Source organism: Elephantulus edwardii, unplaced genomic scaffold (genome assembly GCF_000299155.1).
Source record: "Elephantulus edwardii isolate Elephantulus edwardi_28Jun2011 unplaced genomic scaffold, EleEdw1.0 scaffold00348, whole genome shotgun sequence".
Lineage (NCBI taxonomy): Eukaryota > Metazoa > Chordata > Mammalia > Macroscelidea > Macroscelididae > Elephantulus > Elephantulus edwardii.
Window position 1 is genome coordinate 1,696,656 of NW_006400098.1, and position 19,814 is coordinate 1,716,469.

General features: G+C 53.3%; 1 protein-coding gene across 1 annotated transcript; it reads right to left on the reverse strand.

The window, feature by feature from the left end:
- Positions 1-2,966: 2,966 nt before the first annotated feature.
- Positions 2,967-13,059, reverse strand: HSPBP1 (HSPA (heat shock 70kDa) binding protein, cytoplasmic cochaperone 1). Its single transcript, XM_006901833.1, has 8 exons — positions 12,996-13,059; positions 12,374-12,663; positions 8,769-8,973; positions 7,027-7,251; positions 5,404-5,559; positions 5,166-5,262; positions 3,244-3,355; positions 2,967-3,041 (listed from the first exon to the last, which is right to left on the reverse strand). The coding sequence occupies exons 2-8, from the start codon at positions 12,575-12,577 to the stop codon at positions 2,967-2,969; spliced, it is 1,074 nt and encodes a 357-aa protein (XP_006901895.1). The 5' UTR covers positions 12,578-12,663; positions 12,996-13,059.
- Positions 13,060-19,814: the final 6,755 nt, after the last annotated feature.

The window sequence follows — 19,814 nt, forward strand, 5'->3', positions numbered from 1 at the left end:
TGGAGGGACGAGGCCATGGTCGGGGGCAGGTACGGGGCAGAGGGGCCGAGCCCGGGCGGGGAGTCCGAGCTGGGGGTCAGTGCCGATGACCCAGGGGGCCGAGGAGGAGGAGGAGGGTGCAGCGGGGTCCTCACCTGCGCACGGGGGCGGCGGCTTCTCGCACTCGGGGCTCATCGGGGCGCCCCCCCCGCCCCGCCGCCGGCGGCTCCGGCCCCTACTTCGGGGCTCGGTAAACGGGGGCGGGGGGCGACACTGGGGGGTCTCGTGGGGTGCTCGCCGCGCAGGCGCCTCCTCGGCGGGTGGGGGTGTCGCGCGATCGCGCACGCGCCTTCGGGTCGATCGGGGTTGGGGGGCCCCCGCGCGCCGGGCTCCGCAGAGTTCGGGGGTTGAGCGCGGGGTCGGTGGGGTGCCGGGGGGTGGGAGGGGGGTCACGGGACCCGCGCAGGCGCCTCTGAGATTCGCCGATGAGGAGCCGCGGGCGATCGAGCTGGGCCGCGCGAGGCCTCGAGCGGGAGCCGGGGGACAGTCACCCCTGGTTTCCGCGCCCCGCGAGAAAAAGCAGCGGGCGGACGGACAAGATGTCCTCCTCCGCGGCCCAAACGGCCTCGGCGCCGAGCGGTCACCGGCGGAAACCGAGGCCCACTTCCTCAACCCTCCCTTCCCCGAAGCAGCGGGGCAGCCGGCGCCTACAGTCCTGCTCGGGCCTCCGCCGCCCGGTTCCCTCCGCCACTATCCCACAATGCCCCGAGCGCTGGGAGGCCCCGCCCTCCCGCGGTTTCCTGGTGCGCAGGTGCGCCGAGGACGCACGGCCGCGCCCCGCAGTGCGCATGCGCGTCGGGGACCGCCCCCGCCCCCTTGGAACGCCGCCATCGCCGCCGCCGCGACTGCGCTTGCGCCTGAGTGTGCCAACCGTCTCTGCCCTGATAGATGCACCCGGGTGGCCCAGTGCGCAGGCGCCTCTGCACACCCAGGCGCTTCTCGGGGGGACTCGACTCCGGAATCCTATGTAAATCCTACGCCGAGCTTTCTTACTCGCTCTTCTATCCTGGGTCTCCTCCAGCCGCCTTCCGGTTTGGCTCTGGAATCCTGCTCCGTGGAAATCCACCCCGGGCTTTTTCTTTTGGAAGCAACCTGGTCTTTCCCACCCGGGCCACGTGGTTTGGTTCCCTCTTTCCTTGACTCCTATGACCCTCCTCTGTTCCTAGTTGCTGGACTTAACCTTCTTTAATAACATCACCGGTAAAGGTCTTCCTAGACTTTGTCGTTCGTCGAGTGGACTAGGAATCAGCGATCCCAAGATCGAAATGTTGCCCTATTATGTCATCCTCCCCAACTCTTTTTTTAAAGAGTGTGTGTGTGTACTGTCAAATCGGATCAGACAGGTACAGGAGGAGTTTGTCCCTTGAACCAAACACCTTCAGGATTGCAGTGCAGCTTCTTGTCACCAGGCCACCAGCGCTCCCTCCCCAACTCTTGATAAGCTGAAACATTGTGTCAGTCCACCTTTTTTGAGGGTTTTCCTCTCCTTCTGTGACTCAAGCTTTCCAGGAAGTACCGGCCCCTCCTGACAACATGCCCAAGGTATGCCGTGTTAGTGTTTGATAACTATTATTAACTGAGTGGTGTTTTAAGCAGCCGCCGTGTCTGTCATTCCATCTTGCTGGAGGTCTTCTCTTTCACTGATTGTCTACGAAGCATGATGTCCTTCTCCAGGGTTTGGCCCCTTCCAGTAACGTGCAAATAACGTGGGAGGGGGACACACACAGATTCGACACCTCCTTACAAATTCGTACTTTCTAATGCTAGCAATATTGTCTGCCTGCTATTTTTGTTGTTATGTGCCGTCGAGTCATTTGCGACTCATAACGACCCTATGTACAACAGCCCTGAACCCTGCTCTATCCTGTGCCAATCGCATTGCCTCTCTGACACACACATCCCGATGACCCGTCACTGAATCAATCCACCTCATAGAGGGTCTTCCCCTCCTGTGCTGTCCCTCCACCCTCCCAAGCATGATGTCCCTCTCCAAAGACCTGTCTCTCCTTGCAACATGTCCAAAGTATGTCAGACGAAGCCCCAGAACCTTTGCCTCCAAGGAGTAGCCTGGTTTAACCCTCTCCAGGATGAATCTGTTTTTCTTGGCAGTCCATGGTACATTTAATACTCTTCTCCAGCACCACAGCTCAAAGGCGTCAATTCTCCTTCTGTCCTCCCTAGAGGACAGCTCTCTGATGCATAACAAGTGATTGCAAAGACCATGGCCTGTATCAGGCGCACCTTCGTCTCCAAAGAGACACTGTGCTATAGGGAGCTAAAAAGGGCTTCCTAGGTGGTACAAGCAGGTAAAATGCTCAACTGCTAGCCAAATAACTGGCTGTGTACTGCTAACTGCAAGGTCAGAGGTTAGAATCGCCCAGCGATTTTGAGAAGAAAAATGAGACAGTCCGCTTCTGTAGCTACCTCTATCTTAGAAATCCTATGAGGACATTCTCTTCTGTCCTATAGGGTCACTATCAGTCAGAAGCTAGAGATCTGGGTGTTGTGTTTGGGTTACCACTGCACTCCCGCTCAGAAGATGAAATGAGACACAGACTCTCGATGACAAAGAGAATATTTTATTCTGCCCAAGTCCTTGATGGCTGTCTTCCTCTTCGCGGCTCTCTCCCACGTCTAGAAAGATGGACCCTCACCCACTGCCTTTACCCCCCACACCCCGAGAGGAACAAAGTGGAGGAGAAACAGCTTTATTGGAAGAGCAGTGTGAATGTGAGCGGTAGGGTTCCAGGAGCTGCGGCCTCTCTCACTCCCCCATCAGACAGCTGAGCAGAGACGGACGGACTGACAGCCCAGACCCAGGCCCCAGTGAGCCGGGCCCTGGCCTCCCTCAGGAGAGAACCCCTTGGGCGAGGAGGGAGGTGGGGGCCCGAGTTCCCCCAGGAAAGGGGCCAAGAAGCCACAGCGTTTCACCGGTCCATGCTGTCATCCGTTGGGGTGGAGAAACAGATCTGTAGCAGCTTTTCACAGAACTCCAGCTCCTCCTGGGTGTGGGGGCAAGGAGGGGACTGAGCCCTTCACCGTCTACCCATCACGTGCCCTCTGCCCTCTCAGCGTGCCCTCTGCCCTGAGTCTGCCCTCTAGCCTCCACCATCCATCTGCTCTGTGGCCTCTCAGCTGGTCCTCCGCCCTCCATGTGCCCTCTACCCTCTCCCTCCCTCTGCCCCCGCCCCGTGCCCTCCACACCTGATACTCCTCGTGCTGCTGCAGCAGCTGACAGCGGTGGCGGAGCAGCTCCTCCAGGCCCAGCTGGGGCTCCCGACACTCACGCACGCCCTGGGGGAAGTCTGTCACCAAGCTGGGGGGACAGGGGCACCCTCAGCTCTGCTGCCCACAGGAGTTCCACGGCCAGACATGCCTGACTCAGCAATCCAGCCCCGGTCGACATGGTGGGAGCCTCAGAAAGCCCTTCCCCACAGGCCTGGCCTTCCCCCTCTGCAGACAAGACCTCCGCCGGCTGCAGCGTCACACTGACTTGCAGGCGGGCTGCTTGTGGCGCTGAGCTGCACCCTGGGGCTTTCAGTGGTCATTTCCAGACGCAGTGCCCCAGGCCCTTCAGCTGAGGCACCTCTGCTGGACACACAATGCTGGCTGCTGGACCAGCAGCTGGCTCTCAACCATTCACAAGCTCCACAGATACCCTGACATTGTGGATCCTGCCCCAGACCAACCAGGGGGACCCTGCCACGCTGCCCCATGGAGTCTTGTAGGCTAGAGTGTTTATGTGCGGGAGGCTCTGCTGGCCTCCAGGGAGCTGCACTAACCCACAGGCTGCACCTCTGGAAGTTCAAATCCACCAGTGGCTCTGAGGGGGAAACATGGGCAAGCTCCTCCTGTGTGATTTACAGCCTCAGAAACTTGCTGGAGGGCCAGGCATGAACTGAAAGCAATGAAGGTTTTCTGTTTTTATCTTTACGGGAATAAATTCCCCAGGGATCTTCTCACCTTTCAGTGTGTATCACCCAGGCAACCCCTAGACGCCCCCCACCAGCTGCCATCGGGTCAACGCCAGCTCTGAGATGTGCTCTGTAGGGTGGTCAAGGCCGTGACCTTTCAGGAGCAGATCACCAGGCCTTTTTTCTGAGGGGCATCTGAGCCTTCAACTTCAAGGTGAGCAGCTGTGCCTGCTAACTGCACAACTCAGGATGCATCTTCACAAACCAAACACAAATCCACGCTATCCAACTCACACAGCAGCTCTCACCTCAAGGGTCCGAGGATTCAGATCTTTCTAAGAGGAGACAGTCTATCTTTTTCTCAAGGAGTGGCTGGAGGATTCAAACCACTGACCTTTTTGGCTAGCTATGTGACAAGCAACACACTACGTACACTGCCCAGACGCCCTTCTCTAACGGATCCTAGAGACCCATGAGGACAGAGCTACTCTGTCTTTCAGGGTCCTGTCAGATGGCAAGAGGGAACTCTGGAGCTCAGTGGTAAGGAAGTGTGCTGCCAACCCAAAGGTAAACGATTCCAATCCACCAGCTGCTCCGTGGAGAAAGATGGGCAAATGGCTCCCATGCAGTTCACTGCCTCTGCAAACCTGCAGGAGGGCCGGCTAGGGGGCGGTTCCGAGCTGCTGGGACTCAACACTGACAACAGATCACTAGGCATTGGAATCTACCACAGGGCAGCAGGATAACGTGCAGCATGTGCTGTGGGTGTGGGTGAGAGACAGGGTGCCCTCTCCCTGTGCAGCCCTGGACTGCTGGACCAGCCCGTTAGCTGCAACAGGTCAATTCCAACCTAGGATGTGGGTGGGAGACAGGGCGCCCTGTCCCCGCACAGCCCTGGACTGCTGGACCAGCCTGTTAGCCGCCCAGGTCGATTCCAGCCCCTAGGATGTGGGTGTGAGACAGGGCACCCTCTCCCCGCACAGCCCTGGACTGCTGGACATGCCCATCAGCTGCCACAGGTCGATTCCAGGCCCTAGTGGTGAATATGTGCAGAGCAAATGGCCCAGGTAGGGTCAGCTAGTGGTGCAGAACTTAACCACTCCACTTCCCAGGGAAACGGAGGCTGAGTGGGACCCCAAGTGCCTCTCCTTCGCCCAGACTCCTGAGCACTGCTTGGGAAACTTGGGGGGTCCCTGCCTTCACCCAGCTTACCTGCACAGGGCTCCGAGCACATGCTCGTGGAAAGGGCTGTGTTCTGTCCGGATAAGAGCCACCAGCTGCTGGACCATCCCCATGGAACACAGAGTCCCTGGGGGTGGAACTTAGAGGGTCAGAGTGCTGATCTGGCCACCCCTGCCTCCTCCCAGATCTCCCATTCCTTCAGCTCTCCCCAGCCCTGCCTCATCCCACCCCTCCAGCCCATCCCCTGCCCCACCGTCTGAAGCCCCACCTTTGTGCTCAGGGTGGCCCACCAGCAGGTTCTGCAGCAGGAATGCGGACTTGACCTTGAGCTTCTGCACCTGCTGCTGCATGGCTCGCATGAGCACGGAGAAGCCATCCAAACGCAGGAACTGCAGCAGCCCTGCCTCCTGCTCCCGGACCAGGCCTGGGAGGTGGGGGAGAGGAGGGTGGGGATAGGAGAATGGGGGAGAAGGTGAATGGGAGAGGGAGGATGAAGAGGAGGAGGGTGGGAAGGAGAATGAGGAGGAGGAGGATGGGAGAGAGAGGATGGGGAGAAGGAAGATAGAAGAAAGAAGGGTGGGGGAAAGGCAGGGCCAGGCCATCACTCCATTGCCACCATCCTGTCCTCTCACACCCACTACTAAACCCGAATGCTCCTTGGAGGTAAAGATAACAGCTTCATCCTGCAGAAGCACTGGGCACGTTACTGGGCTGTTCCTTGGAGAGGGACATCAAGCTCGGAAAGGTGGAGGGTCAGTGAAGGAGAGGAAGACCCTCAACCAGATGGACTGACACAGTGACAACAGCATTGGGCTCGCGTGTGTCAGAGACTGAGGCTGGTACACGATAAGACAGGGGCTAATCTCTTGTTCACGGGGTTGCTATGAGTCACACTCGACGGCACCGGAAACAACTAAGTAAAGGTGCTGTCTTTCTTTCGAGCTGTCCTGGGCCTGCTATTCCAGAAGGGGCTGCCCAGACCTGCTTCTTAATCTGGAAGCTCCCTTAAACCTGCCCACCACGGGCGACCCTGCTGGTAATTGATATACCGAAGCTCAGCTTCACAGCAGCACACAGCCAAAAGGCCAAACCCGCTGCCGAAGGGCGTCCGGTGCTTTCACTGGGCTTCCACGTGACATGGAGACTCAAATAATGACCTGAGCCTGCCGGGGAGGATGGGCCAAGGGAAGGCAAGGTGCCCGGGATCCCGGATCGCTATTCCCAGAGGCCACTCGACGGGACCTGAGACCACCACCAAGTGCATATCCCAGAAGGAGTAACAGCTGTGACACACACTGACATACACACACCCGTGGTCACCACCACAGCCTTTAAAACAGAAAAACTGGTAGCAACTCAAAAGTGATTATCAACAATGGGCTGAAGCAACTACAGTCTATTCACACAGTGGAGAATTCCAGAAAAGGGCTCAAGGATCTGTGAAATACGGTCCAGCATGCTTGAGTCTAAAACTAATTATGCTAAGTGACATAAGTCAGTCACAAAAGAATGGTATAAACCCTTCCGAGTGTACTTGGCCACGCCCCCACCCGCCGGACCACGCCCATGTCTTGCTTTACCACGCCCCCACCCACCAGACCACACCCGTGTCTTGCTTTACCACGCCCCCACCGGCTAGACCACGCCCATACCTTGTTTGCCACGCCCCCCGCTGAGCCATGATTCTGGCTTGTCTTGCCACGCCCCCACTGGGCACGCCCTTCTCACATTAGGACACACCCCAGCCCCGCCCCATCTGGTCTGGTCACGCCTCCTCCCGTCTGACCACGCCCACACCTCCTCCACCCCGCCCCATGGCCCCTATCCTTTCGCCAGGCCCCGCCCCGTCCAGTCCCACTGGACCACACCCCACCCGCAAGCAGGGACTCACAGGAGATGGCGAAGAGGGCCTTGACGCGCACTGTGTCACAGGCGTCCCGGTCCAGCAGCCGCAGCAGCTTGCGCAGGGCCCCGAGCCCCAGCACCTGCTCCTGGATAGCCGCCACGTTCTGGCTGCACGTCCCGATGAGCTGCGCTGCCCGCCACCGCAGCCCTGCTGCGCCCGCCTCCAGGTAGCGGCCCACCAGCAGGTGCATGCCCGACAGCTGGCAGAAGTCTGAGAGGAGAGGGGGAGAGGGCCAGGAGACGGGAAGAGGCTAGAGGGGTAGGGCTGGGGCCTCCCCAGGAACCAGGGCTCAAGCAGGTGGACACAGGGAGGAAAAGGGGGGTTCTCTGCAGCTGGGCGGCTAATCAAAACGCTTAGTTTTAATTCAATCAGATGCACCAACCTTCCAATCTGCTTTGGAAAGTCAGCCACTGAGAACCCTATGTCTGGAAATTAACCTTAACTGCTGTTGGGTTTTTAACCATCGTTGCCAGGAGCAGTCAGGCAGTGCCTTTTTTTAAAATGTTTTTTAGTATTGCACTGAGAAGGTCCACTGTCAAAGATCCCTCCAAAACACTGATGCACAATAATAGCCACAGTACTAAAAAGCAGCGATGTCAGTCTAAAGACTAAGGTGCACCTGATTCGGGCCACAGTCATTTCAATCCCCTGCTACACTGGACACTGACTAAGGATGACAGAAGAATTGAGTTGTGGTGTTGGAGAAGAGGACTGAATATCCCATGGACTGCCAAAAGAACAAACTGATAGGTCTTGAGAAAGGTGCCGCTAGAGTGTTCCTTACAGGCAAGGATGGAGAAGCTTCACGTCACGTATTTTAGGCAAACTGACTATTCCTGGGAAAGGGACGTCCTGTTCGGAAAGGTGTGGGGGGGGTCAGCAAAGGAGAGGCAGCTCCCCAGTGAGATGGCCTGACAGTGGTAGTGCCAGCGGGCTCGAGGGTGTCAGCAGGTGAGGATGGCTGAACAGGACAGGGCTCAGGTCTGTGGTTCACAAGGTTCTCATACTCGTCTCAACAGCCCCTAACAACTACAACTGTCGAGTTCTAAGAATTGAGGGGTTCTTTCGGATAATCCCAGGGGAATAGTTTCAGGGATTAATCCAGGTTCCGCGGCTTCAGAAAGTCCGAGCTCCAGGGAAATCTGCTTCTGTAGAAGCTTTGTTCAGTCACGGTAGCTGGGCTCCCTCCCGCTGCTCAGGTCTCAGGACGGAGGCAGCTACGTGGAGATAGGAAGCCATACCCCCTATACCCCCCTTGAACCACACACCCTCAACTCCTCTCCTATCCTTGAACCTCTTTTTCCCTTGGTTGTTCCAAGTGACTTGAAGCCAGTGTTTTGGCTTGGACAGCTGCTTTAGCGCTTTCAAGGTCCCAACCACCGTTCAAAGACCTCGGAGGCAGAACAGATGCGCTGAGCGTGTCATTAGCTCAATTATCTGGACCTCCCAGGAAACCATGACCTCAGACTTCCAATGCCTGGGATGCTTTCTCCAGAGATAATCCCACAGGTTCCTCTATCACTTCAAACCCTAGGTTGGGACCTTCCCTGACACTTCCCTAAAGCAGGCTCCTGGGAGCGGCAGTGGACAAGGAGAGAGGAGCAGATCCCAGGTCCCCCCAGCAGGCCGGCGGTGAGGGTAACGACGGGAGTGAGAGAGGGACGACACAGACAGAGCTGAGTGCACAGAGTGGGGTGGCAGCCGGAGGTGGGACAGCAGGGGCTCACCGGCAGCATTGTCCATGTTCTCGCACAGGTCGGCCAGCAGCTCCAAGGCGCCCTCTCGCTCCTGCTGGTCAGATGTCAGGTCGGCCTCGCCGGCCGCCGGGGGTGTGGGCTGGGACAGCACGCGGAGGCAGCCCTTCATCTGCTCCACCTCCTCCCGCTGGCCCCGGAAGGCGGCCGACATGGCTTCCTGCAGCCACTGCCGCCTCTGCAGGCCAGGCCAGGGCAGGACAAGGGGACAGGGCAGGACAAGGGGACAGGGGGATGGGGGAGAGGAGGCAAAGGGCTGTTAGCGGTGAGCAAATGAACCAGTTAATGAGCCTTAAGTCACGACAATCAGCGGTGGAGCGCTGGTACCCTTAATTAACAGTGTCCCCACAGGATAGAATCTTCCAGACACCAGGGGTGCAGACAGACAGACAGACATGCCTGCCTTAGCGACTCGTGTTCTGTGGGGGAGCCCACCCCAACTCCCAGAAGCTCTGAAGGACAGAGCACAGCTGCCCACAGGGCTTCCAAGGCCTCATGGACAGAGGCCACTGCTGCATCGCTTTCCAGCAGAGAGGCCACTGGGTTCGAACCACCAACTTCGTGTTAGCAGCTGGCCGCTTTAACTACTGCACCATCAGAGCAGCTATAAGTCCCATGAGTCTGGTTTTGCTGTTTTGTTTTGAGACTTCTGTTTTGTTTTGAAACTGGAATTTGAGGTTCTGGTCCATGTTCTTCTGACGCCCACCAGGACTCTGACGCTGCCTGGAATGCGGGGTGGTGACCGGCCCCCATCTGACTCCTCTAGTGTCAGGGTAGAGCTGACCTAGGTCTTAAAAGGATCCACCTGGCCGCCATAAGGAGGTGTGGCGCGTAACACACCAGACTGAAAAGAGGTCAGCAGTTCAAATCCACCCACTGCTCCAGGGGAGAGAAATAAGTCATCATCTCTCCCAAAGATTTCCAGCCCAGGGAAGTCTGACTGAGGGCAGCTGTGAGTCAAGACTCCACTCAAAAGCAGTGTGCTTTGGCCTCTGGGTCTCTGACCACGTGCGAGCACACTGGGCACAAAAAGTAATAAAATTTTTTTTTTTAAAAAAAGAAAGAAATCATCTCTACGAGACCAGTCAGCAGGGGCTTTAAGCCAAAGATGAGACTCTAAAGGGGCAAGGGAAACTGGATTCATGGAAACGGGACAACCAGAGTGGAAAGAATGGGAACGAGTCGGTCACACACTGTGAAGAATGAAGCCTACGTCACGGAACAATCTGTGCAGAAATTGCTGGGGGACAACATCAACTGCTTTGTAAACCTTCACCAAAACCAGTAAAATTATATCTTTTTATAAAAAAGAAAAAAGAGAGAGAGAGAAAGAGGGAAGAAATTGAAGAACTAAGATGGGTCTTTAAGAGACCTGGCAGTGTGGATGAGCCAAGGGGCGAGACACGGGAGACAGGTGAAAACCAGGATGTTAGTCTGTCTGAGAAGCCAAATGAGGAAAGAAGTTCAAGGGTAAAGGAGGGTCAAAGCTGCTGCTAAGTCAAAGGAGATGAGGGCTGAAAACTGCCAGACTCCCTGGGTGCTGCAACAGCTAAGCACGTGGGCACTAGCTGAAAGGCTGGAGGTTCAAGGCCACCCAGAGGTGTTTCCAATAAGGTCCCAGGCAGGAAAACTCTACAGAGCTGTCTTGCTCTGCACACACGGTGTCACCACAGTCAGTCGACTGGATGGCAACTAACAAGAAGTGACCACTGGAAGCTTTGCAAGGCCCTGTGTTCAGGTCACATATGAGAGCTCCCCCTCCCCCGCAGGTCACGTAATCCATCTCTGCCTGTTTCCTACCTGCAAAGGTTACAAGCCACCCTGTGTCTAAGTGATGTAGCACGGTGTTCTCTGCACTGAATATTGCTCATGAAACATTACAATATCTCTTCCAGTAAGCTTCACAGGGAACTCTGGCGGTGTAGTCCGAAGAGAGCAACACTGCTGACCTAAAGGCTACCAGTTCAAATCCACCAGCAACTCTGAGAGAGAAGGATGGGCTATCTCCTCCCCTGAGATGTACAGCCTCAGATAACCTGCTGGAGGGTCAGGTAGGAGTCCACTTTGACTGACACCAATGTATGAATGACTAAGCCAGCTTTACAAAGAGACCTAGTGGGAGTGCGATGGTTAAGCGCCCAGTTCCTAACCAAAAGGTCGGCAGTTCAAACCCACCTACCGGTTCATCAGGGAAAAGAACTGATAGAGAGGCAGAGGCAGATCTGGAGAGTTCCCCAGTGCTGTCAGACGCTGTCACGTCACCTTTGACACACAGCGCTAGACGGACAAAAAGCAACACCTTGCCCGGCCCTGTGCTGTCCTTTCATTCTCTGTGGTGCCCAGGCCCACGGTCACAGGCACTATGTCAATCAGTCAGGCATTCTTCCGCATTTTCACTCACCCTCTACTCTACCAAGCGTCATGTCCTTTTCCAGCGACTGGCCCTCCCTGATGGTATGTCCAAAGAAATGAGATGAACCCTATGGGGAAGGTCTGCTCCATCACACGAGATCAAATGTACCGAACACCAACTGCAGTATTAAGCTTCACAACCACCTTACTAGGTACAGAGCGTTGCTATTCCTACTTCACAGGTGAGAAAACTGAGGCACTAGAGGGGCTGTGACTTTCCAAAGGTCACACGGCCAGCAACCAGCAGAGCCTGAAGCTGACTCTCATCTGGGAAGAAGTCTGTGCCTGAAACCTATGGTTTTTTTTTTAAATTGTGATTTTAACAGAAGTTTACAAAAAAGTTGGATTTTCTCATCGTTGTACATTGAAACTTTAATCGATCTTAATGAGTGCACCTGCTGCCTGAGTGGTGGACCCTGAAGGACCCTGGTTAAACTCTCCTACAAAGTACGGTGATCGGGGAGCTCTGGTGGCCTAGTGGCAAGAAGCTGCACTGCAATCCCAGAGGTATGCGGTTTGAATCCACCAGATGCTCTGCCGGAGAAGGAGGGGCCATCTCCTCTTGTACCAGTCAGATCCAATTTGACGGTACACACACACACACAGAAAATAATAAAATTTAAAAAAAAAAAAGTACGGTGATCACTTTCTCGGATTACCATCAATCTGTAAATGAGGAACTTGAAGCTCCGCAAAATGAAGCATTGTTCAAGGTCACACACACAGCTGAGCAATGTTAAATTTGGCTGTGCTATTCTCTAGCCCTGGCCCTCCAATTCTACCCCGCGGGGCTGAGCCGAGAACTGCCCTAGAGAACTGCCCTAGAGAGTTCGCAAGGCTAATCTGCGAGGAATGCCTTATCTGTCTCCCACAGAGTTGTTGCTGGGGGATTAAAACCTGACTTTTTTGTTGGTGACTCAGTGCATAATCTCTGCACCACCGGGCTCCCTCTGGCTGGAGTGTCGTTGCTTTTTTGCTTTTCACCACTAGGCTACCCTGCGGCACCCGGGCATGTGAGGTTCTGTGTCTTACCCCAGGGCGACAGTGAAATCTGACCTTCAGTCTGCAAAAACCTCCGCTATCAGGACCAGATCTGCCATGCAGGACAGACACACACTTCAAGCGACACTTTCCTGCCCCAGCCCCGCTTCCCAGGAATCTTTTACCTCCTCGCTCATAGGTTCCGGCGGGGGATCGGGCTCCTCGGAGCCCGCGGTGATGGCCATCTGCAGCAGACCTTGGAGGTTGCGTGGAGGCGGCGGATTGCCCGAGCCCCCCGCCGAGGAGCCGCCGGCCCCGGTGGAGCATCCCTGGGAAGCCGCGGGCAGCGCCAGAGGGAGGCGGCTGCCCCCTGGGCCTTGGTCAGCCATGGGCCGTTTATGGGAACAGAGTGTCTGAGACCGGGTGTCACCAGCGAGGCAGCTCTGGTCTCCTGACCGGTCGATTCCTGGGGGATCTGCCGAGGAAGGATCGTTTTAGGGGAGCTCGGCATCCCCCCATAACCACTAACCGCTCTGCCCGCATTTCCCTCGACCACAGCTCCTTTCTCTTCCTTCATCCCAACATGACCTTTGACCAAAGCCAGAAACCCCTCCCCTCTCCGTGGCAACAGGCCCCTCCCACTCGCCCTAGCAACAAGCCCCTTGCCCCATCTCCACTGCTTTCATTCCCGTCTCTAAGCAACCCCACTGCCCTGCCTCCAGATCATCAAGCCCTCTCTTTGGTCTCTTCGCCATCAAGTCTCCTCCTCCACCTCCAAAATGGGGAGACTAACGGGGTGAATCTCACCTCCCCGTGCCTCGAGTCCCTGCCGCTGCTAAAGACAGAGTGGACCGCACCTGACTCTCTTGGACGCCGCCATATTAGCCGGAAATACGCACGCTCTCAGCCGGAAGCACCCGGCGCCACCACCCAACGATAGGCTCGTAGACGCTAAGCCCTTCCCACCGGACCGGAAATTTAGCCGGCCCCAGCCTCTGCCAGAGGCCACACCCACATATGAACACGCCTACCACGAGCTGGCCAATGCCCTGCTCGAAGCCGAGACCCGCCCCTCATAAACCCCGCCTCCTTGCCCTATTTGCAAGCAAGACCTGCCCCTTCCCTGGTATAAACCCCGCCCCAGAGCAGGCTCCTCCTTGCCTGTGCCCTGACCACACCCATGCCCCCTTCCTGACCTAGTTTTAAAATCTGCTCCTCCTCTCCACCTGGTTGTGCAGCCTTTTCAGGCTCCACCCCGTTCTAGAACATTCCCTTCAGACCCCGCCTCCTGCCAGCCTCTCCCCGTTAGGTCACGCCTCCTTCCCAGGCCCTGCCTCCTAAGTCCCCCCCCACAGCTGAATCTTGAGACCTCACATTCTCGCTGACACCCCACATTCAGCACATAATCTATGCAGCCTTAGACCCTCCCCAGCACAGCCCAGTCTTTGAGGCTCCCCATTTATCAAAAAGAAGCTGCCTAGGGAGCTCTGGTGGACTAGTGGCAAGAAGCTGCAATGCAATCCAGAGGTACACAGTTCGAATCCACTAGATGCTCAGCTGGAGAAGGCTGGGCAATTTCCTCCTGTACCAGTACACATACACAAAATAATTTTAAATAAAATAAATAAAATAAAGAAGACTGATGGCGCCATGGCCAAAGCTCTCAGTTGCTAAGGGGCCTTCTCCAGTAGCTCTCACATTCTGTGGGGGTTTTTTCAGTTTCCCTGCTGACTTCATCTCAGTATTTCCCTCTTTTCTGTCATTCTCGTGGCACAGTCCAGAGGGAGGTGCGCTGCTCAGCCCAAAAGCTCAGCTCAAATCCACCAGCCATGTCAAGAGAGAAAGACGGGCAATGTCTTCCTGTGCAATTTACAAACTCAGAAACTCGCGGAAGGTCACACGTAAGTCGGTTCCAGGCGGAAAGTGATGTTATTATATGCTTTCGAGTGGACTACACCTCCGATGCACGATAGCTCTGAATTCTGCTCTAATCTGAGCCAATCTCACTGACTCTGACACACCCATCCTCAGTACCCCAGTCATTATGCCAATCAATCTCATCCGGGGTCTTACCCTCCTGTGCTGTACCTCCACTCTTCCAAGCAGAATATCCTTCTCCAAAAACTGGCTACATGCACAAAGTATGTGAGATGTTGTCCAAAATCCTTGCTGCCAAGGAGCAGCTTGGTTTCACCCTCTCCAAGACAGACTTGTTCTCTTGGCAGTCCATGGTATGTTTAATACCTGTCTCCAGTACCACAACTCAAAGGCATCCATTCTTCTACTGTCATCTTTGGTCATTGTTCAGATTTCTGATGCATAGCAAGTAATTGTGAAGAACATGATCAGGTGCACCTTAGTCTCTAGACTGACATCCTTGCTCTTCTGCACTCTGGAGAGGTCCCTGACAGCTGATTTTCCTAATGTAATTTGTCTTTTGATTTCCTGACTACTGGTACCAAGAGTGTGATTGTGGAACCAAGCAACCATAAATTGTTAACAATGTCAATGTGCCCCCCCCTTTATAATGGGCTCAGTGGTGAGAATCTTTGTTTTCTTGACATTGAACTTCAATTCATATTGCAAACTACAGTCCTTAACCCTCTGTAACAGATTCTTCAGGTCTTCCTCCGTTTCCTCAAGCAAGGCAGTGTCATCAGCTTAACACAGGTTGGTTGTTGATGAGTCTTCCACTAATCCTGATGCCACATGCTTCTTCATAAAGTCCAACCTTTCAAATGATCTGTTCTGCATACAGACTGAAAAGATATGGAGACAAGATGCATCACTGACACCCTCTTTTCCAGATTTTGAACCAATGCAAAGTTTCTTGGCTTTGTTCTGACGACTGCCTCCTGGTTCGAGTATAGCTTTCATGAGTGTTTTTCTTTAGAAGCTCTGATGGTGTAGTGGTGACGCCCTGGGCTGCTAAAAGAAAGCTCAGAAGTTTTAATCCACCAGCCACTTAGGCAGGAGAAAGATGAAAACTTACAGCCTGGGAAATGCTCCCAACCCCAACTCCCAGGCATTTTACCAAAGCAGTTAAATTTACAGGCTCCAAAACACAATGGACCATGCATGTCCATGAGCTGGAATCAAGGCGACAACAGTGGATTTGGATCTTGGTTTATGTCACTTCTAGGAGCCCTGGTGGTTCAGGGATTAAGCATCAAACTGTTAAAGTTTAGACAGCACAAACTCAATCCATGGAAGAAGGTATGGTGGACAGCGGTCAGCTTCCTCAAATGCTGCATACTCTGAAACTACTCTGTCCTACAGGGCGCAATGAGTCAGAATCTACTTGAAGGCAGTAGGCTTGGGAGATCACTCACTCACAGATTGTTCCCAAGTCCCACCTGGACCAGAACAGGGAATGCAGAGGCCTAGAGCCAGGAACAAACAGCCCAGGAGCAAATCCAAATTCAAAAACCTCCTAGCTGTCAAGCAGATCCAGTTCTGAGTGATCCTGAGAGTGTCTGAGGGGAAGAGAACACCGCAGGGTGTCCAGTGGGCAGGATTTTCAGAAGTTGATCCCCAGACCTTTCTGAAAAGTACCTCTGAGTGGAACTGAACTGCCAGCCTTTCAGTTAATAGCCAAGTGCTTAAGTGTGTGCACCAGCCTGCCAAGGACTCCCTGGGAGGAGCAGAAGGAGTGAGGTGGTTTGGGGAGATGAGTGGTCTACTCTGTAGAGACAGGTATCAAAGATCTGTCGTGCAGCCACGACCAGAATTGCCTCAATGGGGGAAGGTAATCCTTCACAGAAGTGGACTGCTGCGTCCGTCCCCCTCTGTCAGAGCAGCTAGTGGCTTGTAAGTAGCGAGCTTCACCATCGCACCACCAAGCCACCTTGTCACAGTCTCTGTGTTTACTGTCAGGCACCTGGACGTGGTTCCGACTCACAGTCACCTTACTTAAAATAGAACAAAACGCGGCCCAGCCCTGCACCATCCTCACACTGGCTCCTGTCCTTGAACTCTTTTCTGCACAATGGGCTGCAGGTTGAGCATTTTAAAACATTGGCGCATGCGCACGGATCAGCATCACTTGGCCAGAAAGAGGAATCAACTCCTAACACAAGCTCCTAATTTAAGGACCTTTGCTACCCTAGCGGGTAAGGAGTTACACTGCCAACTCCAAGGCAGGAGCTTCAAATCCACCAGCTTCTTGGTAGGAGAAAGATGGACAAGGACAATCTCCTTTTGTGCCGTTTTCAGCCTCTGGAAACCACGAATCTATTCTGATGCCACAGCCCACAACAGCAGTATAAACTACGACAGGGTTTGAAAACCTTGCGCTGAGTGAATTACCGAAGGGTGACAACTGTATAATTTTACGTCTATGAAATCCTTAAGACAAGGCAGATGCACCCAGACCAAAGTTTGATTTGTGGTTACCACGATTCAGAAAAGGAGGCCTTGACTACTAATTTAAAGATTGGTGGTTTAAAGCCAGAAGGCACTTCTCTGGAGAAAGATGAGGCCATTTCCTCTGGAAGTTCTAAGAAAAGAGGTAAAGTGTGTGGACCCACAGTACTGGCGAGAGGGGGCTGGAGGCAGCTTTCAATACAGATACCACCCCCCACATCAAGAAAACAAAAATCCTCGCCACTGGACCAAGAAGCAACATCACAATCAAAGGAGAAAAAAGTTGAAGTTATCAGGGATTTAATTTTGCTTTGATCAAAACCCATGATAGTAACAATGAAAAAAAATCAAAGGAGGTGGTTTTGCTGGGACAGATCTGCTGTAAATTCCTCTTCAAAGTGCTAAAAAGAGGAAGCTCTGGTGGCCTAGTGGCAAGAAGCTGCACTGCAATCCCAGAGGTGAGCAGTTTGAATCGACCAGATGCTCTGCTGGAGAAGGAGGGACAATCTCTTCCTGTACCAGTCGGATCCAATTTGAGGACACACACACACACACACACACACACACACACACATGCAAGATAATAAAAAGAGTAAGTCAGTCTAAAAACTTATGCCACCTGATCCAAGCCATGGTATTTTAAGGGTTTCCTATGCATCTGAAAGTTGGGCAATAATTAAGGATGACAGAAGAACCGATGTCTTTTAATTGTGGTGTTGGGGGAAAGTATTGGACGCATGGTTCAAAAGTCAGGAAAGGTGTGTATCAAGGATGCATCTTCTCTCCATACCTTTTCAATCTGTATGCAGATCATTTGAGAGGCTGAACTCTAGGAGGAGGAATGTGGCATCAGGATTGGACGAAGACTCATCAACAACCTGCATTATGCAGACGGCACAGCCTTGCTTGCTAAAACTGAAGAGGACGTGAGGCATTTGCTGCAGACTGTAGTCTTCAATATGGACATAGATTCTCACCACTGGGCTGATCAACGGCTTCATGATGGACAGAAAAGAAATTGAAGTTGTTGGTTGTTGCAGACCGAGGGTTGAGTATTTTTATAATTATTAATAATAAGACAGACAACCAGGAATGAGATAAAACAGAGAGCATAAAAGATCCGGCCAGCAGTTGTTTTTTGTTGGTTTTTTTTTTCCGACCAGCAGTTCTTGACTGAAGGCCTGGATTCCAGCTTCCCTGTATCTTTATTAAAAATTATCAGGAAGTAAATCACAAAGAGAATTCAATGCAAATGAAGTCAAGCTCTTTGTATTGAAAACCTTCCCCTTGACTTAGGGGGAAGGGGTCAACAAATACAACGCAAGAATCTGGGAAATCCTTAAGGATCGCCTTGGTGCCTCAGGGTGAATTCTGTCCTGAAATAGCATTCAATTTTTTACTAATAATTAGTATTGGCTTCCCATAATTGATAACTTCAGCTTGCTTGGTTCCACAATCAACACTCTTGGCACCAGCAGTCTGGAAATAAAAAGAAGAATTGCATTGGGAAAATCTGTTGTCTGGGATCTCTCTAGAGAACTGAAGAGCAAAGATGTCATTCTGGAGACTAAGGTGTACCTGACACAGGCCAAGGTCTTCACAATTACTAATTTTGCATTCGAGAGCTAGACAATAGCTAAGGGTGATAGAAGAAGGATTGATGCCTTTGAGGTGTGGTGCTGGAGAAGAGTGTTAAATATACCATGAATTGCCAGGAGAACAAAAACCAAGTCTGTCCTGGAGAAGGAAAAAACCAGGTTGCTCCCTGTTGGCAAGGATTTTGTGCCTCCATCTCACATACTCGCTCATAGGCAGGAGGGACAAGTCCTTGGAGAGGGACATCATGCTTGGAAGGGTGGAGGAACAGCACAAGAGAAGACGACCCAGGAGGAGATGGATTGATTTCAGAGAAATGGGATTAGGTCTGTTGAAGGCGATGAGATTGGCTCAGAATGGGACAGGATTCAGGGCTAATGTATGTAGGGTCCCTGTGAGTTGCAGGTGACTCGGTGGCACATAACAACAACAAAAACATGCCATGGACTGCCAAAAGGATAAATAAGTCTTGAGTGGAGGCCACATGACCAAGCTGCTCCTAAGAGGCTAGGATGGTGAAAGTTCTTCTCTCTCATTCTTTGGACATGTTGTCAGCAGGGGAGCAGGGAAGTCCTGGGGAAAAGGCACCATTCTGGGTTTAGGCACAGGGTCAGAGAAAAAGAGGAAGACTTTCAACAAGATGATCTGACACAGTGACCATAATAATGGACTTGACCATGGTGGGGACATTGAGGATGGCCCAGGTTGGAATCTATGATTCTGCTGTGACTTGTAGTTCACTTGACAGCACCTAACAACAACAAGATAATGGGCATGGGGGGAGGATCAGAGGCAATTCTGTGACGATCACACCCCGCGACGTGATCTGAGGTGTGCTCCACAATCAGTTCTAAGAGGATTGGGCACCATCATACCCCTCTCTTCATTAGGCCAAGCCCTGAGCTGATGTGAGGGGAGGCTCCCTGGGGTGTGGCCTGTGCCACCTTGTGTCTTACAAGACATAAAAGCAAAGAGTAACTACTTAACCGGAGTAGCTACTGACTCATAGCTGACATTCCAGCGGGCTTTCAGGGGCTGTAAATTGCCCAGGAGGAGACTGGCATCTTGCCTCTGAGCAGCTGGTGGATTCAGACCACCAGAGGGACATGGCCTTGGGGCTGGCACTGCAACTCCCTGCAGACTACGTCACCAGAGCACTCCTGGAAGGGAAGATAGGGATCTATTATCACTAAGAACAACCTGAGCACAGAGTGCTTCCTCAGGAGCTGGGTTCCTGGGCTGGGGAAATGCTGGTGGAGAGAGAGAGAGAGAAGAGAGGAGAGAGGAGAGAGGAGAGAAGAAGGAGGAGGGAGGAGAGGGAGGGAGGAAGGAATGGAAGGAGGGAGAAAGAGAGAGAGAGAGAGAAGGAGAAGGAGGAGAAAAAGAAGAGGAGGAGGAGGAAGAGGGGGAGGAGGGAAGGAGCGGGAGGAGGGCAGCAGAGAGAGAGAGTGAGTGACACTCTTTCTCATAGAACCATCCCCTGAATTTGGACTTCCAGCCTCCTACAATGTGAGAAAATAAATTTCTGTTGGTTAAAATCAATCCTTGAGCCAATGATCAGTGTTACTTTGTTCCTCTATGTTTCCCTTGGCAAAATATTCTCCCCAGTAAAGTTCTTTCTTTGCATGCTTTAAAAAAGAGAAATAGGCAACAATGAATGAATGA